The 25,828-nt window shown below is 32.7% G+C and overlaps 1 protein-coding gene across 1 annotated transcript; it reads left to right on the top strand.

Annotated features, from left to right (window-relative positions):
- Window positions 1–9,328: 9,328 nt before the first annotated feature.
- LOC107795539 (transcription factor E2FB-like) lies at window positions 9,329–14,715 on the top strand (the record flags this gene model as incomplete). The annotated part of the gene is given in 14 exon segments (NM_001325606.1): window positions 9,329–9,617; window positions 11,580–11,766; window positions 12,007–12,066; window positions 12,286–12,371; window positions 12,453–12,541; window positions 12,661–12,715; window positions 12,839–12,891; window positions 12,978–13,028; window positions 13,134–13,182; window positions 13,280–13,345; window positions 13,481–13,557; window positions 13,721–13,943; window positions 14,156–14,222; window positions 14,322–14,715. Coding segments are annotated over 14 exon segments (1,320 nt in total). The 3' UTR covers window positions 14,453–14,715.
- Window positions 14,716–25,828: the final 11,113 nt, after the last annotated feature.

Below are 25,828 nucleotides of genomic sequence, written 5' to 3'. Positions count from 1 at the left end.
CTTGAGGCAAATAACTTAATATTCAACCAAGTACACTATTAAGTCTTTGAGGAGCATGGGTGCCAACATATCTATATCTATACTATATTAAAAGCACGAAGGTCCTTAGCGAAATGACATTCGCCTGTTTTATCCTTTAAAGATAGATCTCATATTAGACAAAATAGTAATTTAATTATTTTCCTAATAATTAAGACATTTTATTTTCCTAATATTTAGGACTTTGAAATAAACTAAAATTATAGTTATTAAATATTTTCTTATTTGAACTATTTAAGAAATCCTAATACTTAGGAATTTAAATCAAGTAAGCATTTATTTATGTAAATTTTTGTTTGAATTGAATAAAATAACTACTTGCGTATAATTATAAGTATGTTTCTTCCATAAAGATTAGATAATCTTAATTCCACACAAAGAACGTTTGATATACAAAATTAACTTTGTAATTATGAGTATGTTTCTTTCTCTAGATACAAATGAACCAAAACATTCTTAATAAATTATGAATCTTAACGTAAAAGAACAAAGCCAAATATTATATTTATTGGAAAACAACGAAGGTTTTGGCTTTAAAAAAATTAGTTAATGTTAGTTGGAAGAATTATTTTGAAAACTAACATTTTGGTTAGTTGTCATGTTTGAATTTGAAAAATATATATTCTCAAAGAATAAAAATAATTGTTCATGTTCGGGAAAATGAACATAATAATAAATATAAGTATTTAAAATACCTAACAACCTAAAATTTTATAGAGAGAGTTATATAGAGTTAACTGCCACATAGTGAAAATTGATCTATATACTAACTTTTATACCTTTTGAAAATTAATTTTTTTTCCTTTAAAAAGTAAATCTACGTTTAAAATACTTGAATAATATGTAGAACTAAACCTAATTTTAATTTTAACATGTATTACATATTGTTACTGCTTCCAAAATAGTATTAGCATAGTCTTTTTAGAACCCGTGAATTGCATATAATTTTATTACACTTATAGACACTGGGTTCTTTACTAATTTGTTGAAATCAGTTACTATATTTTTTTTATTGATTAAAGTATATAGCACAATTTGTATTTGCGAGAAAAAAGGCATCTTTTGCCAGTTAGTTGAATTATTTGTGTTTTCTATAATGAACTTAAGAATATATAACTTTTCAAACAAATTTTACTTAATAACTTAAATATTCAAGGATTAATGCGTTCTTGCTAAAACTAAAATTGAAGAATGATAACTTGTGAAATTAAAGTAATGATATTATAAAACTTATAATAATTTTAAGTTGAATATATTGACTCACATGATTGAGGGCTTATATGGGGTATAGTTTCTTTGCTTATTGTGTTAGCTAAGATAGGTTCAACAATCACTATTTTCAAGAACATATATTTTTTCTATAACTTTTATTTTATCTCTCAAACATAATTTTTAATAGAATATTTATGTAACATTTTAATAGTTCATACTCATCTAGATAGTATTCACGCGCAATGGTTCGTATTTTTTACTCTTTAAAACTAGCTTTTATATTAAGCAAAATAATATTATTTTTTTAATTGTAGGAATTATCATTTAATTATATTTCTATTATTTAGGAATAATCAGGTAATTATTTCCCTAGCTCTTAGGAATTTGATCTAAAAAATTATGTTATTTAATTGGAGTCCTTCATATAAACTCTATTTAGATTTAGGGTATTGAATTCCAAGCATTTCACGAGTATTTTTTTATTTATTTTGGGTTTACGAGTATTTTTTTGATATAAAAATTTAGGTTTAGTAGTCCTTATTTTCCTTTTCTCGTTGTGTGTCCTTATTTCCTCTCCTTTTTCCTAATATTTAGGATTTTAAAACTCTAAAATTTGACTTATTAAATCTTTCTCTATTTAAACTATGTAGATAATCCGAATATTTAGGACACTAAAATCAATTATAAAGTTACCTTATATAGATCAAAATAACCATGATTGTTCACACGATGGTCCATGTGAAAATAAGGAATTTTGAGATGATTTATATACACATATTTTATTGATTGACGCTAAGCACGCGTGCAACACACGTACACTAAAGCTAGTACTATATTAAAAGCATAATGGCCCCTTCGCAAAATGTCGTTTGCCTTTTTTACCCTTTAAAAATAGAGTTCACACTGGATAAAATAGTAATTTAAATATTTCCTAATATGTAGAACTTTCAAATGAAATAAATACTATTTATTAAATCTTTCCTAATTTAAAGTTGTATGACTCATAACAAAAATTTTGGGTATGAAATCTTTCCTTTTAAAATTAATAGAAAGTTTAATATTTAGAATTTCAAAATAAATATTGTCTGGGAGAACTAGGAGTATGTTTTCTTTTCCTTCTATTTTCTTACGGCAAAATCCCTTTGAAATATGTTTAGCCATTCATTCTACTTATAGGTAACTTAGAATTTTAAGGGATAGTGAGAGGTTTATATTTAATAATTTTTTTAATTATTAAACGTAGTTTTCAAATATTACATAAAAATAATGAAAAGAAAAGTTTTGTTTGAATATGAAAGGAGTTCAAAAATTATCTATATTTTCTCTATTATTATAAAATCAAAAATAAATAAATTATTTTTGTAATGTCAAGAATAAATAATCAACTCCTAGAATTAATTAATTAGCAAAAGAATCCAATTTAATTCTTTTTCAAAATCTCATGTTAGTAAAGTTATTTTTCAAGTTGATCAAACTCTTAAGTTACACAAATGTAATTTCCATAAGAAGAGCACTAGCGGCGACAGAAATTAAAAATTGAGCAAAATTAGTTATATTATGATATTAATTTGTTACTTATTTTTAGTATTAGGTAACAAAATTAATAATAATTTTCATAATATATTCCCAAAGTTCTCTTAATAAACTTTTATTGGACAAAATTTCTTTATTTAGTGAACAAGCAAAATTAGATCAACATTCATTATTAAGAGCTAACATTTTTTAATTTTGTTCAATAACTCAAATGTATTATTTAATAATAGTCACATTATTTTTTAAAATTATATACTCATTGAAATAGGATACACGCGCAAAGCACGTACCCTAAGATTAGTTCTAGGAAATACATATATATATATAATAGGCCAAATCTAAAGTTGACATGACTTTTCAGTTTAGCATTCTAACATAGGCTTGTTCCAATTAGACACTTAAAGTATATTCATAATGTATCTATTGAACACCTCACTTACTATCCGTAAGAAAAATAAGGCAAAATACATAAAAAAACATATATAGTTGGCCCCATGTATCTATCTCACACTCCAACTTACTAGTGATCATATAGACACTTCAAGTTGACACAAGTGTGTCTCGTGAACACCCGAGCTGACATGACAAAATGTTTAATTTTCACACAACTTTGGGCACGAGAAAGTTCTTAAAATTATATTTTTGTTTTATTTTTTTCATGTGGGCGCAGTTTTGTCATCCTTAATCAAGCAATAACGAGCACCACCCTTCTACCACCATACCCGCCGCCACCTTGGCAGCCGACCTTCCTATCTCCACCATTTCCAGATCCAATTTTTATTGGCCAAAAGATGTAGCCAAAGAACATTCTCTGAGCCATCTTTCATCGCCATCGTCCTCCATATTTTCTCTATGAGCGCCACTCGAAAACCACTAAAATGTCGTAAACCACCACCATCTTCTCCGACCTATCACCAAAAATTTCAATTTCTTCCTCCATTAACCCCACTTCTCCAAGCACCAATAGCGTCAAGTATTATCACCAAAACGCTTTTACTTCATCGTAACACAAAAGACCATATTAGCTCCAAAGTTATCCTTCAGTCCAGTCATCAAAACCACGATTTTTTTTAAAAACCAAAGCACCACCACGGTTGTTGTTTTATCTAACTTGCAGAGAAACATTTGAGGTCATTCTTATTTTAATTTCTATTTTGTTTGTCTTTAGTGTTTGTATTTGTGATAATTAAATTTTTAATCCACATAAAAAGATTAAATATTTTTTCAATAAAAATTGCATGTGTCATTCACTGATTTGTTTGTTTGCCACGTCATCCGCGGTTGTGTCTCACGCATGTAATCTGCCAGATTCGGGTATCCACGAGACACAGTTGGAGTGTGAGATAGACATATGAGGTCAACTTTAGGTCTCTCTATGTATTTTGCCAAAAAATAAAGGGAGTGTAGTCTACTCGCGGATGACGTGGCAAATCGACGAATAGAGTGGGAACATGTGTTATTTGGACCCAAAATAATTATTAACTAAATGTCTTGAGACAAAAAAATACCTCCCTCCCTCTCCATTTTCTTCTTCGCTCAGCTACACCCAGTTGCATCCCAATTTTGTTGAGGAGAAAGGAGTTACTTGATTATGAGAGTAGTTTAGCCTAGTATCACCATTCCACATGCTTACCAAAACAAAAATCTTAAATTATAACCTTAAATTGTTTCAATAGACAAATTTAAAAAGCCTACTATAAAAAGCTCTTACAATTAGAGAAGAGCCACCATAGTCAGCGAGCAGAAAAAAAAAAGTTGACCAACAACGACCATCGGAAAATATCGAGCTTTGCCGGAAAATTTATTCTCTGGCGATCCTGCACTGCCACCTCTGATACTTTGTCTCATTTCCTTCAACTCTTATTTCCTCATTTCAGAATCACCTTAAAAATTTCATGCTCCTTCAAAAATTAAATCAGATAACTACCGAGTTTGATCGAAAAATCTAGCCGGTGATTCCAGTTCTATCAATAACAATGAGAGCTTTGACAGCGCCAATGACCAAGAAGATTTAAGAGTAATCTGAAGGATTTTTTTTTTCAAAAACAAGTGATTCTTTGTAATTGTTCTCCCAAGTCTCGGTAAAAAAATGGGATTGGAGCTATTAAAGAGTGGCTGGCCATGGGTTTATGGTGGATTTTTGGTGAAAAAAAGCTAAAAAATAAAAATTTATTTAGGTCTTCACGCGCTCAAGGGAAGTATTATTCACACAATATGACATGTAAGCGTTTTGTGTTTAATAGACACACATTTATTGATGTTTGAATGTCTAATAGGAACAAGCCTATGTTAGACTTCTAATTTGAAAAGTCATCCAATTTTAGGTGCCTCATGTCTTTGCCCTATAAAATACCTAATATGGTAAAGAGACTGTGAGTGCACATGCCTCGTGAACAACCTATAAATCTGCCCTTGTATGTTGATACTTGTCAATATAAACAAGCACAAATAAAGAAGCTTATTAATGTAATAAGATTTGTTATTCAAAGTTATGTGTTATGCTAATAAGTTGTAAATTTTCTACCCTGAATGTGCTCTATCTTGTTTTTCCTATTTCTCTTTATAATAATTTGTTTTCTCTTCTCCAATCCAATTTTTTTTCTAATTAAAAATCTATTTACTTAAAAAAATATAAACATTTCTACCAATTGAATTTTGGTTCTTTAATTCACAGTATTTTTCTAAAACATGAGAGGGTACTTGTTGTGATTATATATAGTTTGTTAATTTAAATTAGTTCAGAGTATAGGGGTTTTTGTTTCCTTGAATTTGGAGAGAGGTCTTTGCAAAAAAAAAAAAAAAAAAAAAAAGGGAATTTTTATCTAGCTATACTATAATAGAAATCTATTTACCACCTTTATTTAGGTTGCTTATTAATTACTTTGTATATATATATATTTACAAGTTATATACAAGATCATTAATAAAAAAAAAATCAAGATCCCTTAATTTTAGCATGTCAGTTACACGATATCCACCCCCATTTCCAATAATCCTCCCCTACATTTAAAATTCTGTTTCTTTTTTCTCTCTTTCTTAATAATCACCCAAAATCTCTCTTTTATTTTACTCCCTCCCCCCAAATTTTAAAAAAAACGATTCTTTTCCTTTTTCAAAGGTTTTCAAATCCATTTTCTCTCTTTCTTACTAATTACCCAAAGTTTCTATTTCTTATTGATACAATGAAGACGAAATTCACAATATTGCTCTTGAATCAAGCTGTGGGTGAGTTTTGATTGAAATTTGAAGAAGATGAAGATCATAATTGTATCACAATTTTTCAGAAATGTATCGCGATTGTATTATAATTGTGTATGTATCATAATTATTGCAAGAATTGTATTACGAATATATGATAATTATATATTCACTATATATTTTTACGAGCGGTTGTGAGTTCGTGACGAATTTCATAGTTTGTATCACAAATAAACGATACTTGTATATTAATTTATTAGTAATGTATCATGTATTATTTTGGGTATTAATGTACCATATACAAGTTAGATACAATTGTGATACAATTATGTTTTAGGCATTGCAGCAAAAGAACAATACAATTGATGATTTTTTAAGAATATAAAGCTGTTGACAATGGTGGGAAGAGAGAAGAGGGAAATTCCGGGTGTAGATTAAGGAATTTTGATGTAAAAAAAGGAGAGAAAACAGGAGAGGAAGAAAAAAAGAAACGATGTAATTGAATCCCTTAATTGAAGGCACTTATAATAGGATGAGAGCCTTTTAGGGAGCAATTTCGTAAGAAAACCTAGATACTTATTAAAAACTATATAAAATATAGGTAAATAAATTTCTAATATAGTATAGCTAGGTAAAAATTTCAATACTTTCATTAATAGCACACTATTAAAAATATAATACAAAAGATTAGCATTAATTAATGATTAACAAATATGGCAGTAAAATATTTATACATATAGCAGATTTAATTCAATTCAAATCAGCAAGAATCAAGCTGTTTAAAAAGGCAGTCCTAGTATTTAATATATTTCCCTATTTTTTCTCTCCATTCCATACCATGTTTTATATTTTTTTTTAGAAACCAATCCATTCCATAACATATTTTTCCTTTCCATACATGGACCTTTTTATATAATGTAATGTAGCAAATTATACATCTTTATATTCTAACAAAATAAAATACATATATTTACGAAAAAATTATAATGTATGTTTGTGGTGTATATACATTATAAATCATATATTTTTTTAGGAAAATTCATATATATATATATATATATATATGCATATGTTTTTTATATATGTCTTTATATTTAATTATATATCATCGATCCATTCCATAATAAATTTTATTCCTTTTTACACATGGACCTTTTTATTCAACTTAATCCTAGAAAAATTATATATTTGTATATTCCAATGGAATAAAATACATATATTTCGTGAAAAAAATATAATGTATGTTTATGGTATATTATAAATCATGTGTTTTTTTTAGGAAAAATTATGTATATATGCATATGTTATTTGTACACTTATTTATATTTAAAGAGATATTATAAATATGCCATTTATATTTTGCACTAATATAACATGCATATTTGTACAAATTATCCGTATATAAATAGTATATGTGACATATTTTTTTTCTTCTATATACACACTAGTGGCATACTAATATTTTAGATTAAATTTTATGTAAGGTATATGCTAGCAATATACTTTAAATAATATCAATATAATAATGTAGTATGATGTATATATAAGTTATCTATGTGGTATACATATACATACATATATATACATATACATATATATATATATATATAGACATATTAATTGAATATTTACATTGTAAATTATCACAATATTATATACTTGAAATATGTTAAATGTATATTTTTAGTTAAAATAAAATTGTACAGAAAAAAGTTTAAAATAAAATTGTACAGAAAAAAGTTTAAAACTCAAAAAAGAAAAAAATTCTAAAATTATCATTGTGTAGAGAGAATTATTTTTGAGATATTCATCTTTCAGAATCTTTGATATATTTGGGTAAGTGTTATTTATGGAAGAGAAAAAAGAAGTTATAGAAGAGTGAGAGAAAAGAAAATGTAGTAAAAAGTGAATTAATGTAGAGGGATCCCTTAGTTAATGGAGTTATCAAAATGAAAGTGCTAAAAAAGTAAAAAAAAAGTGCTGTTTTTGAAATAAACAAAGTCTACTATCATTTATGATAATAATTTTTAAAAAGGGACCAAGCATGTAAAAAATGGTTCGATCGGGCTATTTTAACAGGTGCAGCCCATTAGTAGACAGAATTGGGTTTTGTTGTGTCAGAGTCCGTTTAGCGCCACACTAGCAGTGAGTGTTGGTTAGCGTTTGGGCCGTATCCGAGTATAGGTGTAACCGTGGAGTTTCTACGCACCAAAGCATCGCCCCACTTCAACAGGTGCTCTCTATTAGGCGCCAACCGCCGATTTAATTTCTTCTTTTGATAGTATTTGTATAAAGTTCCTATATATAGAGAAGGAAGGGGGGGGGGGGGGATAGTAATATCCGTTATTACTCATAGACAGATCTGGTAATTGATAATTATAGGGTTAAGCTATATTCTTATATTGAGTCTTTCAGAACTTTGATTTTTGTTTAGAAAAAAATATAACAAAAGTATCTTATTTTGATTAGTCATCAGGTTATAATTACATGAAACTATCGCAGTTAGATTAGTTATACTGTTTAAAATATATCACGTGATTGCTATTTCTCTTAATACGTAAGTAATGGTAAAGTTCAAAGACCTAAATTCTTCATCATATATATGTACACTATTTATCGTTTAATAAATAAAATACTGATTGTTGGAATACAATTTTTCTAGTAAAATCATATCATGCAGGATTTTTCGACCATCACTGAATAAGAAGTATTTTCAAAATGTAAGTTCAACACTAATATATATATATATATATATATATATATATATATATATATATATATATATATATATATATATATATGTATGTCAGTTAATTAGTTCTTTGCCATTTGTTATATTTGTCAACGATTAGCTCAACTCCGTTTAGCATCTGTCATGCTATGTGAAGAACTAAATTGGAGTGTAATAAAAAAATTTAGCACCATTAAATTAAACTATATCATTTGTCTGCTAGATAATATTATGACATTGTACCAAATGAATTCTAAAAAATATGTTGTCATACTGTTTAAAATTCAAAAAATTCCCCCAATCTCAGGAGTTAAAAAAAAGAAATTACCATAAAAGTTTCAAGTAGATCTTAATTAATTTTTAATTTACAAAAATAATGATTAGAATTTTTTTAGTATTATTCAATCCAGAAATAGTAAAAGAAAGATTTGTTTGATTCGATTATTCTTCTTTAAATTAAATTTACATATTAAGTGCTTGTGCTTCCCTCCATATACATATCCGAACCTTTTTATTTCTTTCTTCCCTTTCCTTTCCCTCGTTTTCTCTCTCTTCCCGCTTTTTCTATTCTCAGATCTCATCTTCTTCCTCTCCTCTCCCCAATTCCTTCCATTTCCCTTTTCTCTAAATTCCTCTCCTTCAATTTCCTCTGAAAAACCCCAAAAACCATAGCCACACGGGCTTCCATTCAATTTGATTGTTGAATTGAAAATCAAAGGATTAAAACTTTGAGAATTTTCTCAGCTGGGGTTTGCTTCAAAAAGAAGAGTAGCAGATCATGCAGCAGCCACATCATCAACAGCGTGAGCTCCCATTCACGTCGAGTAAACCGCCGCTTGGAGATTACCACCGCTTCTCTACTGACCCACTTCAACAACCTGAGGCCATCCTTGTTAAGTCTACTGTGAGTCTTCCAATTTTCATATACTAGAAATGGTCCTTTTTTGTTATGCAGTTTTTTGTCCCTTTATTGAGAGTGAGTGAATTGAACAAATTCTAAGAAATTTTGCCGTTTAATTTGCATCAGTAGAGGTAAAATATATGTTGTTGTGTCCTGTAGGTGATTTCTTCCATTGGGTTTGAACTGAATTTTGATTTTACCAGTGTGGAATTTTTCATTTGTTCATATGCGTGGAAGTCCCCATTTCTAGTATGTGATCTTTCTTGATTTGGATTGTTGTCTTTATTAATTTACCCGTAACGATCTTAACTTTGTGTCATTTTGAGTTCAAGATTGATTTTGGTCTTTTGCCTTTATGGATGTCTTAATTTCCATAAGTTGGAGATAAAATTAAAGTTGTAGCAGCTCTTGTATTTTCAGCTACTAACCTACCTAAATTGCTAGGTTTCTTATTATTTTTGTGCCACCATTACTTCTTTCAATAGATAAGGAGACTATATCTGCCCAATTTAATTAGAAGGAGAAAGCAGAGGGGACAAGGTCATTCGTTTAGGTTGGTCAAGATCTAAATTACAATGTAAGAGGCGTGTGGAATTTTGAAATGCAGAAGATTGTCAAATGTCTTCGTATGCATTAAGAAGGATCTTTTTTTTTTTTTTTGATGAAGTGATTGTGTTTCATTAAAAAGAGCATCAAGAAGATGCATAGTTTCAGGAGACCTAGTTACAAAAGACAAAAACAAAAGAGAGAAGTTAGGCCCTATACAAAGTATCAATCTAGGACACGAGTACTAACAAAGTCCAAAAAATGTCCAGTACTAATTCCTCCCCTTTGCATTTTTCTTCGATGAATCAGTTTAAACTTTCAGGATGGCCATCATTTGCTGCAAAAAAAACTTTTGCTTGATGTGTAAGAAGGAATGATTCTTAGTCGAGAGAGTTGCTATAGTCTATGACTAAATTCTAGGTTAACACTTTGGGTCTAGGTTAGTACGACTTTAAAACGCGTCATGAGGCTTCATTATATACCCAACATTTCTCCCGAGTATTCCCGATGTGGGATTTGCCTAGGGTGTTACATGTTGATGGAGTTTGGCTATGGTTTGACAAAAACTAAATCAAATTGATTGAATAGTAAAAATGAAGGTTGATATGGTTTTCAGAGCGTAAGGTTCTTGGTTGGAGTAAGAACTCTACATGATTGAGGGTAAAGTTGAATTCTGATTAGATTTGCAAGGTACTGGTTGGTCCTATGACTCAGCTTGTGGATCGGTGCTAGTTACATGCAATTTCTTGTGAATTGCAAATTGAGAAAGAAACTAGATGAATCATTAGAGGAAATAAATGCCTAATTAAGGAGCTGCAATGTTCTAATACATTATGCATCTCCCCCCCCCCTCTGCTTGAACTGTTAAAAGAAGGCCTCTAGTCCTCCTGACTATGAACTAGCAACTGGTTGTTTCTGGTGAAGCATCTAAAACGTCGACCACTACATAGAGACTTGCGCATACTAGTCGTATGCTGTCTCACATGTCTAGAGAAGTTATAGCAGTAGCTTTTAGGCTGAAGTCAAGTCATATGATAGGTGGAAAAGGATAACGGATGGACTAAGCAACCATTGTCATGATGAATGAGGTCTACTCTACCAATAATTGGTAAAATACCAAACTGCATCAAATTTTTAATGAACTATTGAAACAATCAATGAGATCGATTGGACAAGCATCAAATAATATTATCTTCATGCTGCTAATATTAATTTTTTATTATGTTCCATTTCCAAAATCTTTATTTAAATATTTTTAGTGATACAATTTGAGTTTCTTGATTTAAGTGCGACAATCTGGTTGAGTAGTTTATAGTATCTATATATCAACTTCACTTCAGACACAATTTTTGGTTAAAGCTTCTAAATTTTATTGCTGATGGCGATGGGAACTTGGGGATATTCTATTGTCTTGATTAGCCACTGAAACGGAAGAGTGAAACAACAAATTACAAACAGGGAGTTGGTGCACAGATAACAGATTCTGGATATGCCGATGTGAGTAGTCCAATGCAGACACCAATCTCAGGGAAAGTTGGAAAGGCACAGAAAGTGCCTAGGACATCAAAGGCCAGATCTGCTTCTCAAGCTGCTACCTCAAATTTAGGTATGGATTCCTATGAAGAAGTTTTTGTCAACATTAGTTTATGTATCTCATATCATCAATATAAAATTCACCATTCTTATCTTATTCATTTTGGCAGATAAACAGTATAATGATAAGTTATATTTTCTTTGTTATATCGCTCCATCTTATCTTTGTTTTTCATTTTATCTGAGTCACCCACCAATTTTAGAACACATAAAATTATGAAAGAAATAACTTCTTAAATATTTCAAATTACAGGATCCCCTTCAGGAAATAATGCTACTCCAGTTGGTCCTTGCCGCTACGACAGCTCCTTAGGTAAATTATTACTTTTATGACTTATGATTATCAATTTGTGTCTTTTAGTCTTTGTCTCCACTATGTCCCTAGGTGTGTGAATTTAGGTGTGAGCTTTATTTTTTATGCTTGTGCATTTATATTTTATAGGACATCTCTCTTAAAAAATTACTTCTTGTACTGGATAAACATATACCAGAGTAAGTAACTCATGACTTGCCTCTCTTGATTCTCATTCAGGTCTCTTAACGAAGAAGTTCATTAACCTGATCAAACATGCAGAAGATGGCATTCTAGATCTTAACAAAGCTGCTGATACATTAGAGGTAACCTTCACTTCGCAGTTGATACTACATAAGCATGTGTGATGAAGTTCTACCAGCTTACACATCTTTTCCTTTGAACAGGTGCAGAAAAGGCGCATATATGACATCACAAATGTCCTGGAAGGCATTGGTCTGATTGAAAAGAAACTCAAAAACAGGATCCAGTGGAAGTATGGAAATGCTTATCCAATAAATATATTTTATTGAAGTTGTTTATCATTTGAAGTTCTACATTATTCAAGATCATTCAATAAACAAAAAGTTGTAATTCAGTTCTATTGTTACATAGGGGTTTAGATGTCTCAAGACCAGGGGAAGTTGATGATAGTGTTACAAGTTTACAGGTAAGAAGAAATATCTCGATGCCTGCCTGCTCTCTTAATTTGTTATTTGTCATTTAGCGCAGTCATAATCTGCCAAGTAGCCTGAGCCAAAGGATTAATCGTTGGCTTCTGCTTCCTTTTCAGGCAGAAGTAGAAAATATGACTATTGAAGAACGTAGATTAAATGAACAGACAAGGTTATCTTCTGCCTCTAATACAATATTCAAGGTTTTATTTTGCTTCACCATTATGCTAATACTGTGTTATATTGGGTTTTTTCCAGAGAAATGCAAGAAAGGTTGACGGACCTGTGTGAAGATGAAAACAATCAAAGGTACCCGTTCTTTGGTTTATTAGTTCTTTTTGTTACTCTTGGTTATCAGCCGGTCTATCTGCTCACTTTTCCCTCCTTATTCTTGCGACTCATCTCCTCCAAAAGATGGCTTCTCGTTACTGAAGATGATATAAAGAGCTTACCTTGTCTTCAGGTAACTTTAGAACAGATGCTTTTGGTTTTTTCCTTTCATTCTTTTGTAATGCAATTTTCATCAAATGATCAGCGCTCACATTTATTGCCCTCATCAGAATGAAACACTGATAGCTATTAAAGCTCCACATGGCACCACTTTAGAAGTCCCAGATCCTGATGAGGTAACTGCTTTCTCTTTAGTACAGAAACTTTTCCTTTCAGTATCGTAGCAAGTCTACTGGTTATTTAACTTGTTACCTCAGCAAAATTTAAGTAGCAGTTCTACATATATTAGTATGTCTTCCTTTCTCCAATAGGCTGTTGATTATCCACAAAGGAGATACAGAATTGTGCTTCGCAGCACCATGGGACCAATTGACGTTTACCTTGTCAGGTACTTTTTCTCTTTTTGTTGCAACTAATCTATGATATTGAAACGATTAATATGTTGCTAGAAAGAGAGTGCAGTGTTTATATTTTAAGGGCAATGTAACTTAATAGGGGGAGTATAGATGATTTGTGTGTAATTCTTTCTTTGTTTTGAAAATTTTATTTAGTCAATTCGAGGAAAAGTTCGAAGAGATAAATGCTGTTGAGGCACCATCAGCCATGCCTTCAACATCAGGTTTCAATGAAAATGAAACTGCAACATTGCCTACTGAGGAGAGTGGAGGAGTTGATGGCAGAATAGACGAAAAAGAAAATCAAAGTGTGTGCGCAGATGTTGGTACTTCGCAGGACTTTGCAAGTGGAATCATGAAGATTGTTTCAGATGTTGATGTATGTTTTAGTTTACAAGCCTTAAAAAATTGATAGTTGAGTGTTTTACAAGCAAGAAAATTAGGAAATTCAGCATATATAGTGCATCATTTTGTCTTTTACGTGATGAGTAGGATTTTTGGAGAAACAATCTAATGCAGTTATTGCGAATTCAAATGAGCGATTGGATCAGTTTATTTTTTCCGTCACTGACTTTTTGTACGGTCCTGCAGAATGAAGAAGATTACTGGCTTTTGTCAGATGCTGATGTTAGCATCACTGACATCTGGAGGGCAGACTGTATCCTATTTGTTCCCTGTTTCATTTGGTTTTTTATTTTTATTTCTTGCTACCAATGGAAGTTATCCAGTGAAGATAGAATCCTTGACTCAAAAATAGCCGTTCTTGACTGGAACGAGTTGAACGTAATTCATGAGGATTATTCAATTGCTAACGTCAGTACTCCACGTGCCCAAACTCCGCCATCCAGTACCACTGAACTGCCTTCTGCAAATACAACTGGGAGCTGAGTAGTATTTTCCTGGCATTACTGTAAATGCTCAGGCGATGCTTGTTCTCGGTATAATAAAAGTTCTACATTTGATTAAAATCCTCTGTATAGATTCTGAATGACCTAAAGGAAACAGCAAGTGCATCCGGGAGCTTTTCCCTAAATGCTCCATCAGGAAGTTGGCATTTGAGGCCCAAGAAATAGGCTTCATTGTAAAGTTAATATATATACTTGAATTGTACTGGTAATGGCAATAATCAGATGGTTAATCTGCTGTCTAAATTCCACTGTGTTATCTAATTTTTCTTAGCTTTGAAATTGTGATAAGATGGTTTGTTGCCATCTATTGATGTTGATCAACTTGGACAAATTTGATTTATTACGCTGCATTTCAGAGCTACTTGTAACATGGGTTAGTGTCAAGTTGCCATTTTCCAGGTTTTGAAACTGCAATTACTGAAAGCTTTGCTGTTAAGAGTGGAGAAATTTGAGCATGCTATGTTAATCTTCACCTCAGCTTGGTCAGGCTACTTGAGAAAATAAGATGGTACAAATAATGTTGAGAAATGTATGCTTTGGGTTAATTATTGTGCTAGGTTTTGCATTTTATCAACAGAAATGGTGCAATTATTGCAGAGGAACAATGGTGCAATATTGCCCCCAGAGGTTTTGTTCAGAGTTAAGAGTGCAGCCGCGATGTGTGAGATAAGCGTACATCATGCATTTGAACCGTCATGAACCAAAAGTTTGGTATTTGAATAGAAAAAGTGATCTATTATTCATTGAATTTCGAACCGTGAGAATTGGCCCTCGACAATTAATGATTATGAAAAAAGAAAAAAAACAATGGAGTAATAGTTGGTTGAAAGTTATAAATATATACTATCAATGTAAGTTTCTTTGCACCAAAATCATGCCCTATCATATTAAGTCGTCCAAAGTCCATGTTTGGATTTCCTTATCAACTTCCATTCCAATCCGTCTGGGGACAACTTTATCACATTTCTGGAAATTCCCACGTGCGAACAATATGATTTTTCTCCACGGAATTGTGAAATTTATGTATCTTCACATTTAAATAGAATGTCGTATTTCACTTGTCCGAAAGTCACGACTTTAATGTTTTTGATTAAGAATTTTTAAGTGATGCTTAAGGCATGAATCGCCAAATTAACCTTGGTAACTTGAACAGGAATTTAGGCGTTTTGCCATGTAAGCATTTTCAGAAAAAGTTTCTGTTCTTGAGGAGAGAGGACTAAAATATCTAGATGGACAGAGTGGCTAAGTTACACTATATATATAGTGTGTATATATACATTTAATCATACGACGAGATCAGAGTAGTGTAATATATAGTGTGCATATATACATTTAATTTCTCTCCTTATTGTGAATCTTTCTGCAAGGATATATTGGGCTTCTATAGCTAGTCGATAATCTTGAGGACCTAACCGTAATTGAATTAATTAGTAGATCAAATATTAAAAGACATATTGAAGTTCATCTAAATAGATACTCATATATCAGATTAGATTCCCATCGAATCAGATTGATGTTCTTTGGTATGTATGTATATAGTGGAATAATAGTTATCAGGAAATGATACGGAAAACAAATTCTAGTTCAAGCAGACATCTACACACCTCGTATTCCTGATTCTTCTACTCCAATTAAACCACAAAATAAGTATAAAAGAGACTAATTACTTCAAAATAATTTTTGCACTATCATCACAGGTACAAGAATGGAGTCCTCTTCCTCGTCATACTTTCCCCGCACAAAGTCGTTACCAAACCCTAGTTTCAAACCTGTGGGATATTGCCCAAACGCTGGCTCTTCTTCTCCTTCAGAATACAAGTATGAATCATTGAAAGAGATATTAGGCTCTCCTAAAGGTCCCTTAATCACATGTAGTTGTGGAACTGATGATATACCCATTCGAAATCGCCTCGTTCAAAAGGCTGCATGGTCCTATTTGCAGCCTGCCATGCCAGCAATCAACACCCCATCTCACAACTGCTTCTTTTTGTTCCTGTGGGATAGATTGAAGCATCCACTCAAGTTTGTCAACCAAATCTTTGCAGCAGCTGGCGTTACACGCTACAATTAGCATAAAATTATGTTGTTAATTATGGCTTCTGTTGTTTTCTTTCATCTCTTTTGTTGGTTAGATTTTACTAGCTAGGTGTTTAGAAACTTTAGAGCTAGCTAACTAGTTTGTTAGGGTTTTTTCTTTTTAAACAAAAAAGTTTGTTTGGGTTTAGATCAATGGAAACACTAACAATCCAAAAGCACCCATATGCAAAGATTGAGGTGTGTGTTACTATCAAGGTTTTATTTCGACTTTGCTGCTGCTTATATGTACATATTTGACTTCTTAATTTTGCGACAGTTATCTCTCTTACCATTTATGATGATTTACAACACAAAATTTGGTTTTTTTTTTTCTAAAAAAAATAAATAATTAGATCTCAGAATTTCACGGTTTAGATATGCTTAACCCCAGAACTGAAAATTAGCAAGTCTTATAATTAAGGACTCCTCCTCCCAAACTCACATGCCCTTTACAATGGTATCTTCACATCTTAGGTTTAAAGAGTCAACCTCATGCATACACAACACAATTCCTTACTCTCTACGGCAGATTTGAGATTTGAGATTTGAGATCTGATGTTGAAAAATACCTCTATTTCCACCTTCTATATCTAATTATTCTCCCCCTCCCGCACCCTCTATCCCCGCGAAAAGAAGATCTCCAAAGAAAGGAGAACTAAATAAATTGTGGTTTGATAAACAATATTTGCTGAAATTTGGTATTTGAAATATTGAAGTACTAGTTCAGGTGAAATAATGATTTTTTGTTCACAAATCTTTAATTTTTGCATTAACTTTATCTACGAAGTTGGTTACAAAAGATTGTTTCGTGAATTTGTGTGATTCTTAGGTAAAGTTGAATGACTTTGTGTCAAATCTAGCACAGAGAATCAGTGATGAAGGTTTTGATATAAGGATCTTCTTCCTTGCTTGAGAGAAAATGAATACTCTACTGTTATATACCTAACTAACCGACTAACCACTAGGTAGTTACTAACTTTTAATTATTATACATGTACCCGTTACTTTAAGTTAACTATACACTACTACCCTACTTCACTCTTGCTACTCTTAACATTCCCCCTCAAACTGGAGGGTGCGAACATATTCAACAATCCCAGCTTGGAAACTAGATATTCATGTTGCTGCCTTCCAAGTCCTTTGGTCAAAATGTCTACTTGTTGCTCCCTAGATTGTATGTACTATGGCACTACATCTTCCTCTTGCACTTTCTCCCTTATGAAATGACAGTCTATTTCAATGTGTTTTGTTTGTTCATGATAGACTGGATTCTCAGCAATTTGAATTGCTGCCATGTTATCACATAATAACTCAACCGGTAGCTTCAATTTTATCCCCAGTTCTTCATATAATCTGATCAATCATATTATTTCTGATATTACTTAAGCCATGCTCCTGTACTTAGCTCCAGCGGAGCTCTTGGACACTATAGTTTGCTTTCTGGACTTCCATGATATTAAGTATTCCCATACTTCACAAAGTACCTTGTCGTTGATCTCCTAGTGTTTGGACATAAGGCCTAATCTGTATCACAGTACGCCTTGGTTTCTTTTGCTGGCTTGCTTGACAATAGCACTCCCAATCCAGGTTCTCTCTTGATGTACCTAACAATTTTCATGGTTGCTTCCATATGAGATCTCTTTGGGTGCTGCAGGAACTAGCTCAAGGTTTGAACCGCAAAACTTATATCTAGCCTAGCCATTGTAAGATACAACAACTTACCTATTAGTCTTTAATAAGATCCTATATCACAATATTCTCCACTGGTTAACTTCTGATTGCTCTCCAAAGGAGTCCAAGCAGGTTTTGCTGCCCCTAAACCTGAATCTGAAATCAACTACAGAGCATATTTTCTTTGATTCATAAATATTTCATGTCTAGACCTTGAAAATTCTATCCCCAAGAAAAACTTAAACTATCCCATATCCTTTATTTTGAAGACTTGTTGTAGTGTATTCTTAGTATCACAGACCAGCTCATCATCATTTTCAGTAATGAGTAAATCATCAATATATACTAAGACAACTGCAATCTTGGACCCTACCATTTTGATTAATAGGAAATGATCCAATTGACTCTGCAAAAAAATAGACTTCATCAATGCATCTACTAACTTCACATTCCATTATCGAGATGATTGCTTAAGACCATACAAGGACTTAACAAGCTTACATGCTAGACCTGACTCTCCCTTGCTGTGAAAGCCTTGAGGAAGTTGCATGTAAACTTCATCATAAAGGTCCTAGTAAAGAAGACATTATAGACATCCATTTGGGGGATATGCCAGTCTTGAGCTGCAACAATGGATAACACTACCCTCATTGTCACCATCTTTACAATTAGTAAAAAGGTGTCTTGATAATCAAAACCTTCCCTTTAGTTGTACCCTTTGGCCACTAGCCTTGCTTTGTACCTTTCAACTTCACCATTTGCCTTGTATTTGAATTTGTACACCCACTTGAAACCAATAGCTCTCTTGTTTGGTGGTAATGACACTATTTTCCAAGTCTTGTTGTCTGCAAGAGCTATGAGTTCAGCTTTCATTGCATCTAGCCATTTGGGATCTTTGCAAGCTTTATTAAAAGAAGTAGGTTCAACTGTTGTAGAAAATGCTGCTAGAGTAACATGATAGCTATGGAACAAGCTGCTGTAATCCAGGTAGTTACTCATGGGGTAATGACAAGAGCTACTGGCCTGAGCAGTCATATAGTCATGCATCCACAGTGGTGGCCCTTTATTTCTAGTTGACTTTCTCAGAGGAGCCTCATGGTTGTCTTCTGTAAACATAATGTCCTGGTGCACACTTACATCTTCAACCGTGCCAACACCTTCATCTGTAACTGTAGGACCTATATCTCCAGGTTCACTTGTTGTTGCTTCCTCTGAGTAAAGATCTTCCATACCAGCCCCTTGCTCTTCACTGTGACCTTCAAGCTGAGGATCAATTACGGTTGTAGGAGCAGGATCAGTTGTGTTTGCAGTCACATCCTGTGTGATCAAGGAAGGATCAGGTGGAAACATAGCAGTTCCTTTGATCTTCAAGTCCTTGAAAGGGAAGACTGTCTCCCTAAAAGCCACATTCCTGCTAACAAAGAATTTTTTGTGAGCTAAATCAAATAACAGATAGCCTTTTTGCACAACTGAGTACCCCATTAGGACACAACCTACATCTCTTGGTTGGAATTTGTCCCCAATGACTGATGGTGTAGCATAGCAAAGGGATTCTGGAACTTTCATATGTTTCATGGATGACTTTTTTTATGAAATAATTCACAAGGAGACTTCTCTGCAAGCACTGGTGTAGGCATTCTATTTATCCAGTAGACTGCCAACAACACACATTTATCCCAAAATTTTAATGAAATATGCCCTTGAAACCTGACTGCTCTAGCTACCTCTAATATGTGTCTGTGTTTTTTTTCTACCACCCCATTCTGCTGGAGTGTGTAGGGGCAGGACCTCTGATAAACTATGCCAAAGCTATTAAACAGATTTGTACATTCAAAATTAAGGAATTCTGTCCCATTGTCTGTTCTAATCGCTTTAATCTTAGTGTTGAGCTGTGTTTGGGCCATCGGAAGAAAATTTCTAATAACAACAGTTGCATCAAACTTTAGCTTTAACAAATAAATCTATGTTACTCTAGCGTGATCATCTACTATTGTCAAAAAGTATTTATTTTCATCATGTGTTGCAATTCGAAATGGTCCCCATACATCCATGTGCAACAATTCAAACACACTTTCTACTCTACATCTACTAGTAGGATTGTTTGGCTATGGGGCAAATTTCACAGCTATTTATTACACTTCTACATAGTTCTTCAATGACATTCAACACATGCTTCATAACTCTTGATGATGGGTGACCCATTCTTCTATGCCAAAGTTGTAAGGTATTTTGATCTAGCTGCACATTCATGGACTGTGGAACTAACTCTTGTCCTCTACTTGAAGTTGCAGGAGTCAGTAGATAGAGCCCATTAGCTTCTCTACCAAATCCCATTTAGCTTCCAAGTGTAGAAGTCCAGAAGCACACAAAAGCTAGGAAAAAATGCAACCATACATCTCAGTTCTCTAGTTAATTTGGGTACAAACAATAGACTGTACTTGAAATATGGGATATAAAATATATTCTTAATATCTTTCCCTTGTCCTATATTGAATTTACCAATATGTGAAATTGTTGCCTTAGTTCCATTAGGTTATTGCACTATTTTTCTATTTTGAGATATTACATTGTATATATCAGAAAGTGAGCTAAAATTTGAGGTCATGTGATTAGTTGCACCTGTATCTATGATTCACTCATGAGTGCAACCTGCCTTGTCTAAACAGACAGTGGAATGAGATATACCTACCATATTAATTGTAGTCCCCTGCACTTCTTCTTTGTTGAGCAGCTTCAGGATCTGATTGAATTGCTCCTCTGTGAACATAGGCCCTATTCCTTATCCTGAAGAATTGCCCTTCTCAGCATGATTGCACATGTTAGGTACATTCCAGTTGCCCTGCATCTGTGGATTAGTTTCTCCAATCACAACCGAATTAGCTGAACTATATCATCCTCTCCTTTTGGGTTTGAAATCAGCTGGGTAACCTACTATCTTGTAACAGTTCTCTCTAGTGTGCCCTTTCATTTTACAGAAATCATTTTGGAGATTGTAATTCTTCTTAGGTCGAAATTGACCAACCAACAGTCCTAGTAGACATCAATGTAGCAACTTCGTTTCCTTCAGCTAATTCATGGGGATTAGACATAGCTCTTTGACTCTCAAGTTCCATTAACATGAAGTATGCCTTATTCACTGTAGGGACTGGGATCATCATAAGTATCTGGCAACGAGCTTGTTCATATGACTCATTGAGTCACATCAGGAACTGTAGCAACTTCAAACATTCCATAAATGCAACAAATTTACTAGATTTTGCATAGTCGCAACCCGGAGCTGGGGCCAAACTATCAAACTCTGCCCAGAGTAAACGCATCTTCAAAAATATGAAGAAATCGAGTTAGTACCTTGGTTAATAGTTGCAATTTCCCTATGAATTTGGAAGATTCTCGAATGAGCGATCTTATCTAAAGCTGGCATTTGAGGAATAGACTATGCCACTAAGCAATTCCAGTGAAACTGAGTTCATGATCTATGACAAAACGATTGCGTTGCACCGCTCCCAAGGATCTACGAGATTTGTACCAAAATTTTCTCTTTTGGATGTGCCGTCAATGAACCCTAGCTTATTCCGGCCTAGGAGTGCAATTCTCATCGCTCGACTCCATAGGGAATAATTTTTCGATCCTCATAATTGGAGAGAGACCAATACAACTCCCGAATTGTCATTTGAGTTGAGAAATAGTGGGTGATTGTGGTTTAATTTCTCTGGTAATTTGTTGTTGACGACCGACATGGCTGAGCATGTCACAGTTCTCCGATGAAGAAATAGAGACGAATTAACAAATAGAAGAATTACTCCAAATGACCACACTCATGACCAATTGGCTCTGATACCATGTCAAATCTAGCACAGAGAATCAGTCATGGAGGTTTTGAGCTAAAGAACTTCTTCTTCCTCTTGCTTGAGAGAAAATAAATTTACAGTACACATAACAACTCCTACTCTACTGTTATATACCTAACTAACCGACTAACCACTAGGTAGTTACTAACTTCTAATTATTATACATACACCCGTTACTTTAAGTTAACTATACACTACTACCCTACTTCACTCTTGCTACTCTTAACACTTTGTCAATACAAAAAATAATTTAGCGCCTTTGATGCAATAAAGTTAAAATTGAGTGACCATCCATAAAATTACCTTATTTTTTATCTTAATTTTGTTTCTATACAAAGTACCTTTCATTATTTATATGGTGTAATTAATTAATTACGGAGTAGTTGTCTGTCTACTATTTCATATTTATGTTCAAATTAATTTTGCAGTTCTATAGACTTTGATGTTCATCACCCGCTCTTAACTGTCAACTAAGGCCGTGGACAAGGGTTTTGTTATGTGCTCAAATTAAAGTCTAAACAAGTTAATCTTCCTATTGAGTAGTTTTCTTTCCCCAGCGTGTACCTGAAACTTTGTCTACAAATAGAGCCATTGATGCCATACAGAGAAAAATTGGCCTTCATTTATTCTACACAATGATAGTGTACTTGAATTTCAAGCCGATACTTCTTTTCCCATTCCATATCCATTTCCACTCAATTGTGTCTAACATGTTCTTCACAAGAGGAGTACTATTCGTTCAACCTTTTACGGAATTTATTTATTTCTTGAGTATATAGTTTACCGACATCTTAATTTTTGTTGTACGTAGTGCCACTTATTCGTCACATTAATACAAAGCTACAGAAATGTGGGAACAATTAACACAAATGTCCCTTAGGATGTAATTTAGTATCTGGAAATTATAGATATTTTACCACAAAAAAAAAAAAAAGTACTGTACATGAGCGAACAATTAAGCTACTACGTACAGGCCTCTTTTGAAGAGCGAAAAGACGATGCAATTCACATACTCTTTGGAAATAAAGAAGAAATTAAATTCAATTTAAAGATGAAACGCATAAAAAGCCTTGTGCGTTGCAAAAGGTGAAGGTAATATAGCAGAAAAATGTTAAATATGTTATAAATAGAATTCTATTTAAGGTGAATGTCTATATTCAGAGAGATTCTAGGGTTTATTGCTTGGTGGCTAAGCCAATCTCTCCCTATAAATAGAGGGTTCTATTCCATTGTAATTCATCACATATCAATAAGAATTCTCTTCTCTCTACTTTTCTCTGTAATACTCTTCTTCTTCTTTTATTGTTTCATAACACGTTATCAGCACGAGACTCTAACCAATTGAGTAGAAGTTTTGGGATTGAACATAATGATTGTCAATTGTTCTATGAACTTCCTTCATGATTAAATTCTAGATTTAAGGTAAGTATTTTACTTTTCTCTTTCAAATTCTTGACATTCTATAATTTGATTTTAAATACAAGCAAAGACGATAAATTTTGATTGCAACTCTAATGGAGTTTGAAAGAAATTATAACCACCCAAAGTGGTAAAATTTCTATGCCTTGCCATGATCAAATTCATGTATGATTGTGGGCAAAGAATTGAAAACCCGTTCAATTGAATTTGCTCCATTCTCATTCCCTTTAGAGAATGTGATAGCAGTATGTGATAAGTCTGAAAGAAGACAAAATTACTACTATGAATGTATCAATGGATGTGGACGTGATAATAGACGAAATTATAATCGTCATTATTGTGATATTGAGAATAATAAGGATTCTCAAAATAATCATTCACTTTGTGAAAGTAATATTTGTCATCGATTGGACATGAGATTTTATAAAGCACATATAGATAATTATGGTCCATTCATGATGTGAATGTGACAACATCTGATTTATGAATACATATTCATCTTGGAAGAATATGAACGTGCTAGTGGTAGTGAATATACCATAGTCACCTCTAGAAGGAGGTTTAAGATGATATAAGAAAATAATGTCATTATTATGGCATGAATGGTCATTGTTCACGTACCTTTTGTACGCCAAAACATTTTGGCAATGTGATTATTAAAGGACAACAATAATGCAAGAAACATATCTTGCATATAATTTTGACCATGGCCATAATGGTATAATTTTCTCCTTGAAAAAGATATATGACCATATGAATGTTGATGAATATGTGGTAGTACAAAATTAATTGAGAGCTCTGGAAGAGCCAATTATACTATTTTGGAGAAACACAATTGATTACCAATAATGTATTGTGTTGTAGTAAGTCTCAAAGAAACTTATTCAGTTTCTAAAGTATTCGCGAAAGCGGTTGGTTATATTGAGACTATAAATAAAGGAAGATTTAATATCTTCTATTACTACAACTTGTAGCGGGATAATATTTATGTGAAAGGTTACCCGTTTTATTCTCCAGTTTGTACTACACAAATAAAAGAATACCACAATAAAGTAGAACTTTATTGATATAAAACCCATATCATAATAAATTTGGAGTTTATTGATATCCAGTTGGCATAACTGGTTTAGCCATATCAATTTAAGTATGATGTGCAAAAATAATAGAGAATTCACATGAGTGAATATTAAAGAACTAGAAAGTTCTTTACAAATTCTCTTATATTGCTTGTTCTCATTAATTAATATACCAACTAAATTTGGGATTGAATCCCATGAATGCTGAAAATATCAAAGGTGAATATGGGCCAATTCACCTGCCATGTATACCACATAAGATGCATTTATGAGATGGTTACATGTGCAATTATTATTAACTCGCAACATGGTGTTTTGCGAGGTAACTTGCTCAATAGTTTAATTTCGAGCATAATTTCCAGATTTTCTATTCAAGAAGTTCATCTTGATAAGTTGGTTTACATCACAACTGGTTTAGCAAAATAATTTATTGAGTGCCTCCACTTAATAGCTAAATTGTTGCTGATGAGAACAAAGTTATCTATATCAGTTTGATATAGGTCATATACGAAAGTATATTATATTCTCCCCTCACAAGTGGTTCAGGGTCAGGAACCAAATAATTTCATCTTGTTATTATTGATGTGCGGTGTATATATTGATTAAGACCATAACGCACAAAGATGGGTTCCCAAAATTGAGGAAGCAAGTTAGTTTTTCTAACATGAGGGGGAGACATGATAAACAGTTGAGAAAAAGTTACATGGAATGAATTATCATTTGTACATTTAGATCCTCGAATAAGATAATATGAACTTGAAGTTCATAAAAGGATAATTCATTTGCAATATATTTCAAAGCATGCCATACGCATCTGCTGACCCAAAGAAAGTAACTATATTCTCATTGCAAATGCTCATATTAAGTCCTAGAAGGACAAAGTCTATGGTACGCTTAAAACGTATAAACAAATCGGTTTCAAATAAAACTTCTTGATAAAGAAGATGAGAAAATGATCAAACTGATCATAATAAGGAGGCAAGTGATCTAGAAGATCACATGACATAACACTTCATAAAATCTCATGAGAAATTCGGGTACCTGAATATATGAATGAAGAGATCTCTATATTATGTCTTTATGAAAAATTATTGGAACCGATATAAAATGTTCGTCGATGACATCTATCATAGCGCTAAGTATAGATGGGGATCTTAAGGCTGTCGAGACAGATACAAAAATATTGGCCAAATAGACGATATACAATTCAAATAGAATTGGTTTAATATGAAAGACATGTAGTTTTGGACATGTAGTTCAAATACT

Source organism: Nicotiana tabacum, chromosome 8 (assembly GCF_000715075.1).
Source record: "Nicotiana tabacum cultivar K326 chromosome 8, ASM71507v2, whole genome shotgun sequence".
In the NCBI taxonomy this organism is placed as follows: domain Eukaryota; kingdom Viridiplantae; phylum Streptophyta; class Magnoliopsida; order Solanales; family Solanaceae; genus Nicotiana; species Nicotiana tabacum.
This window is presented reverse-complemented; position numbering and strand designations above follow the sequence as displayed.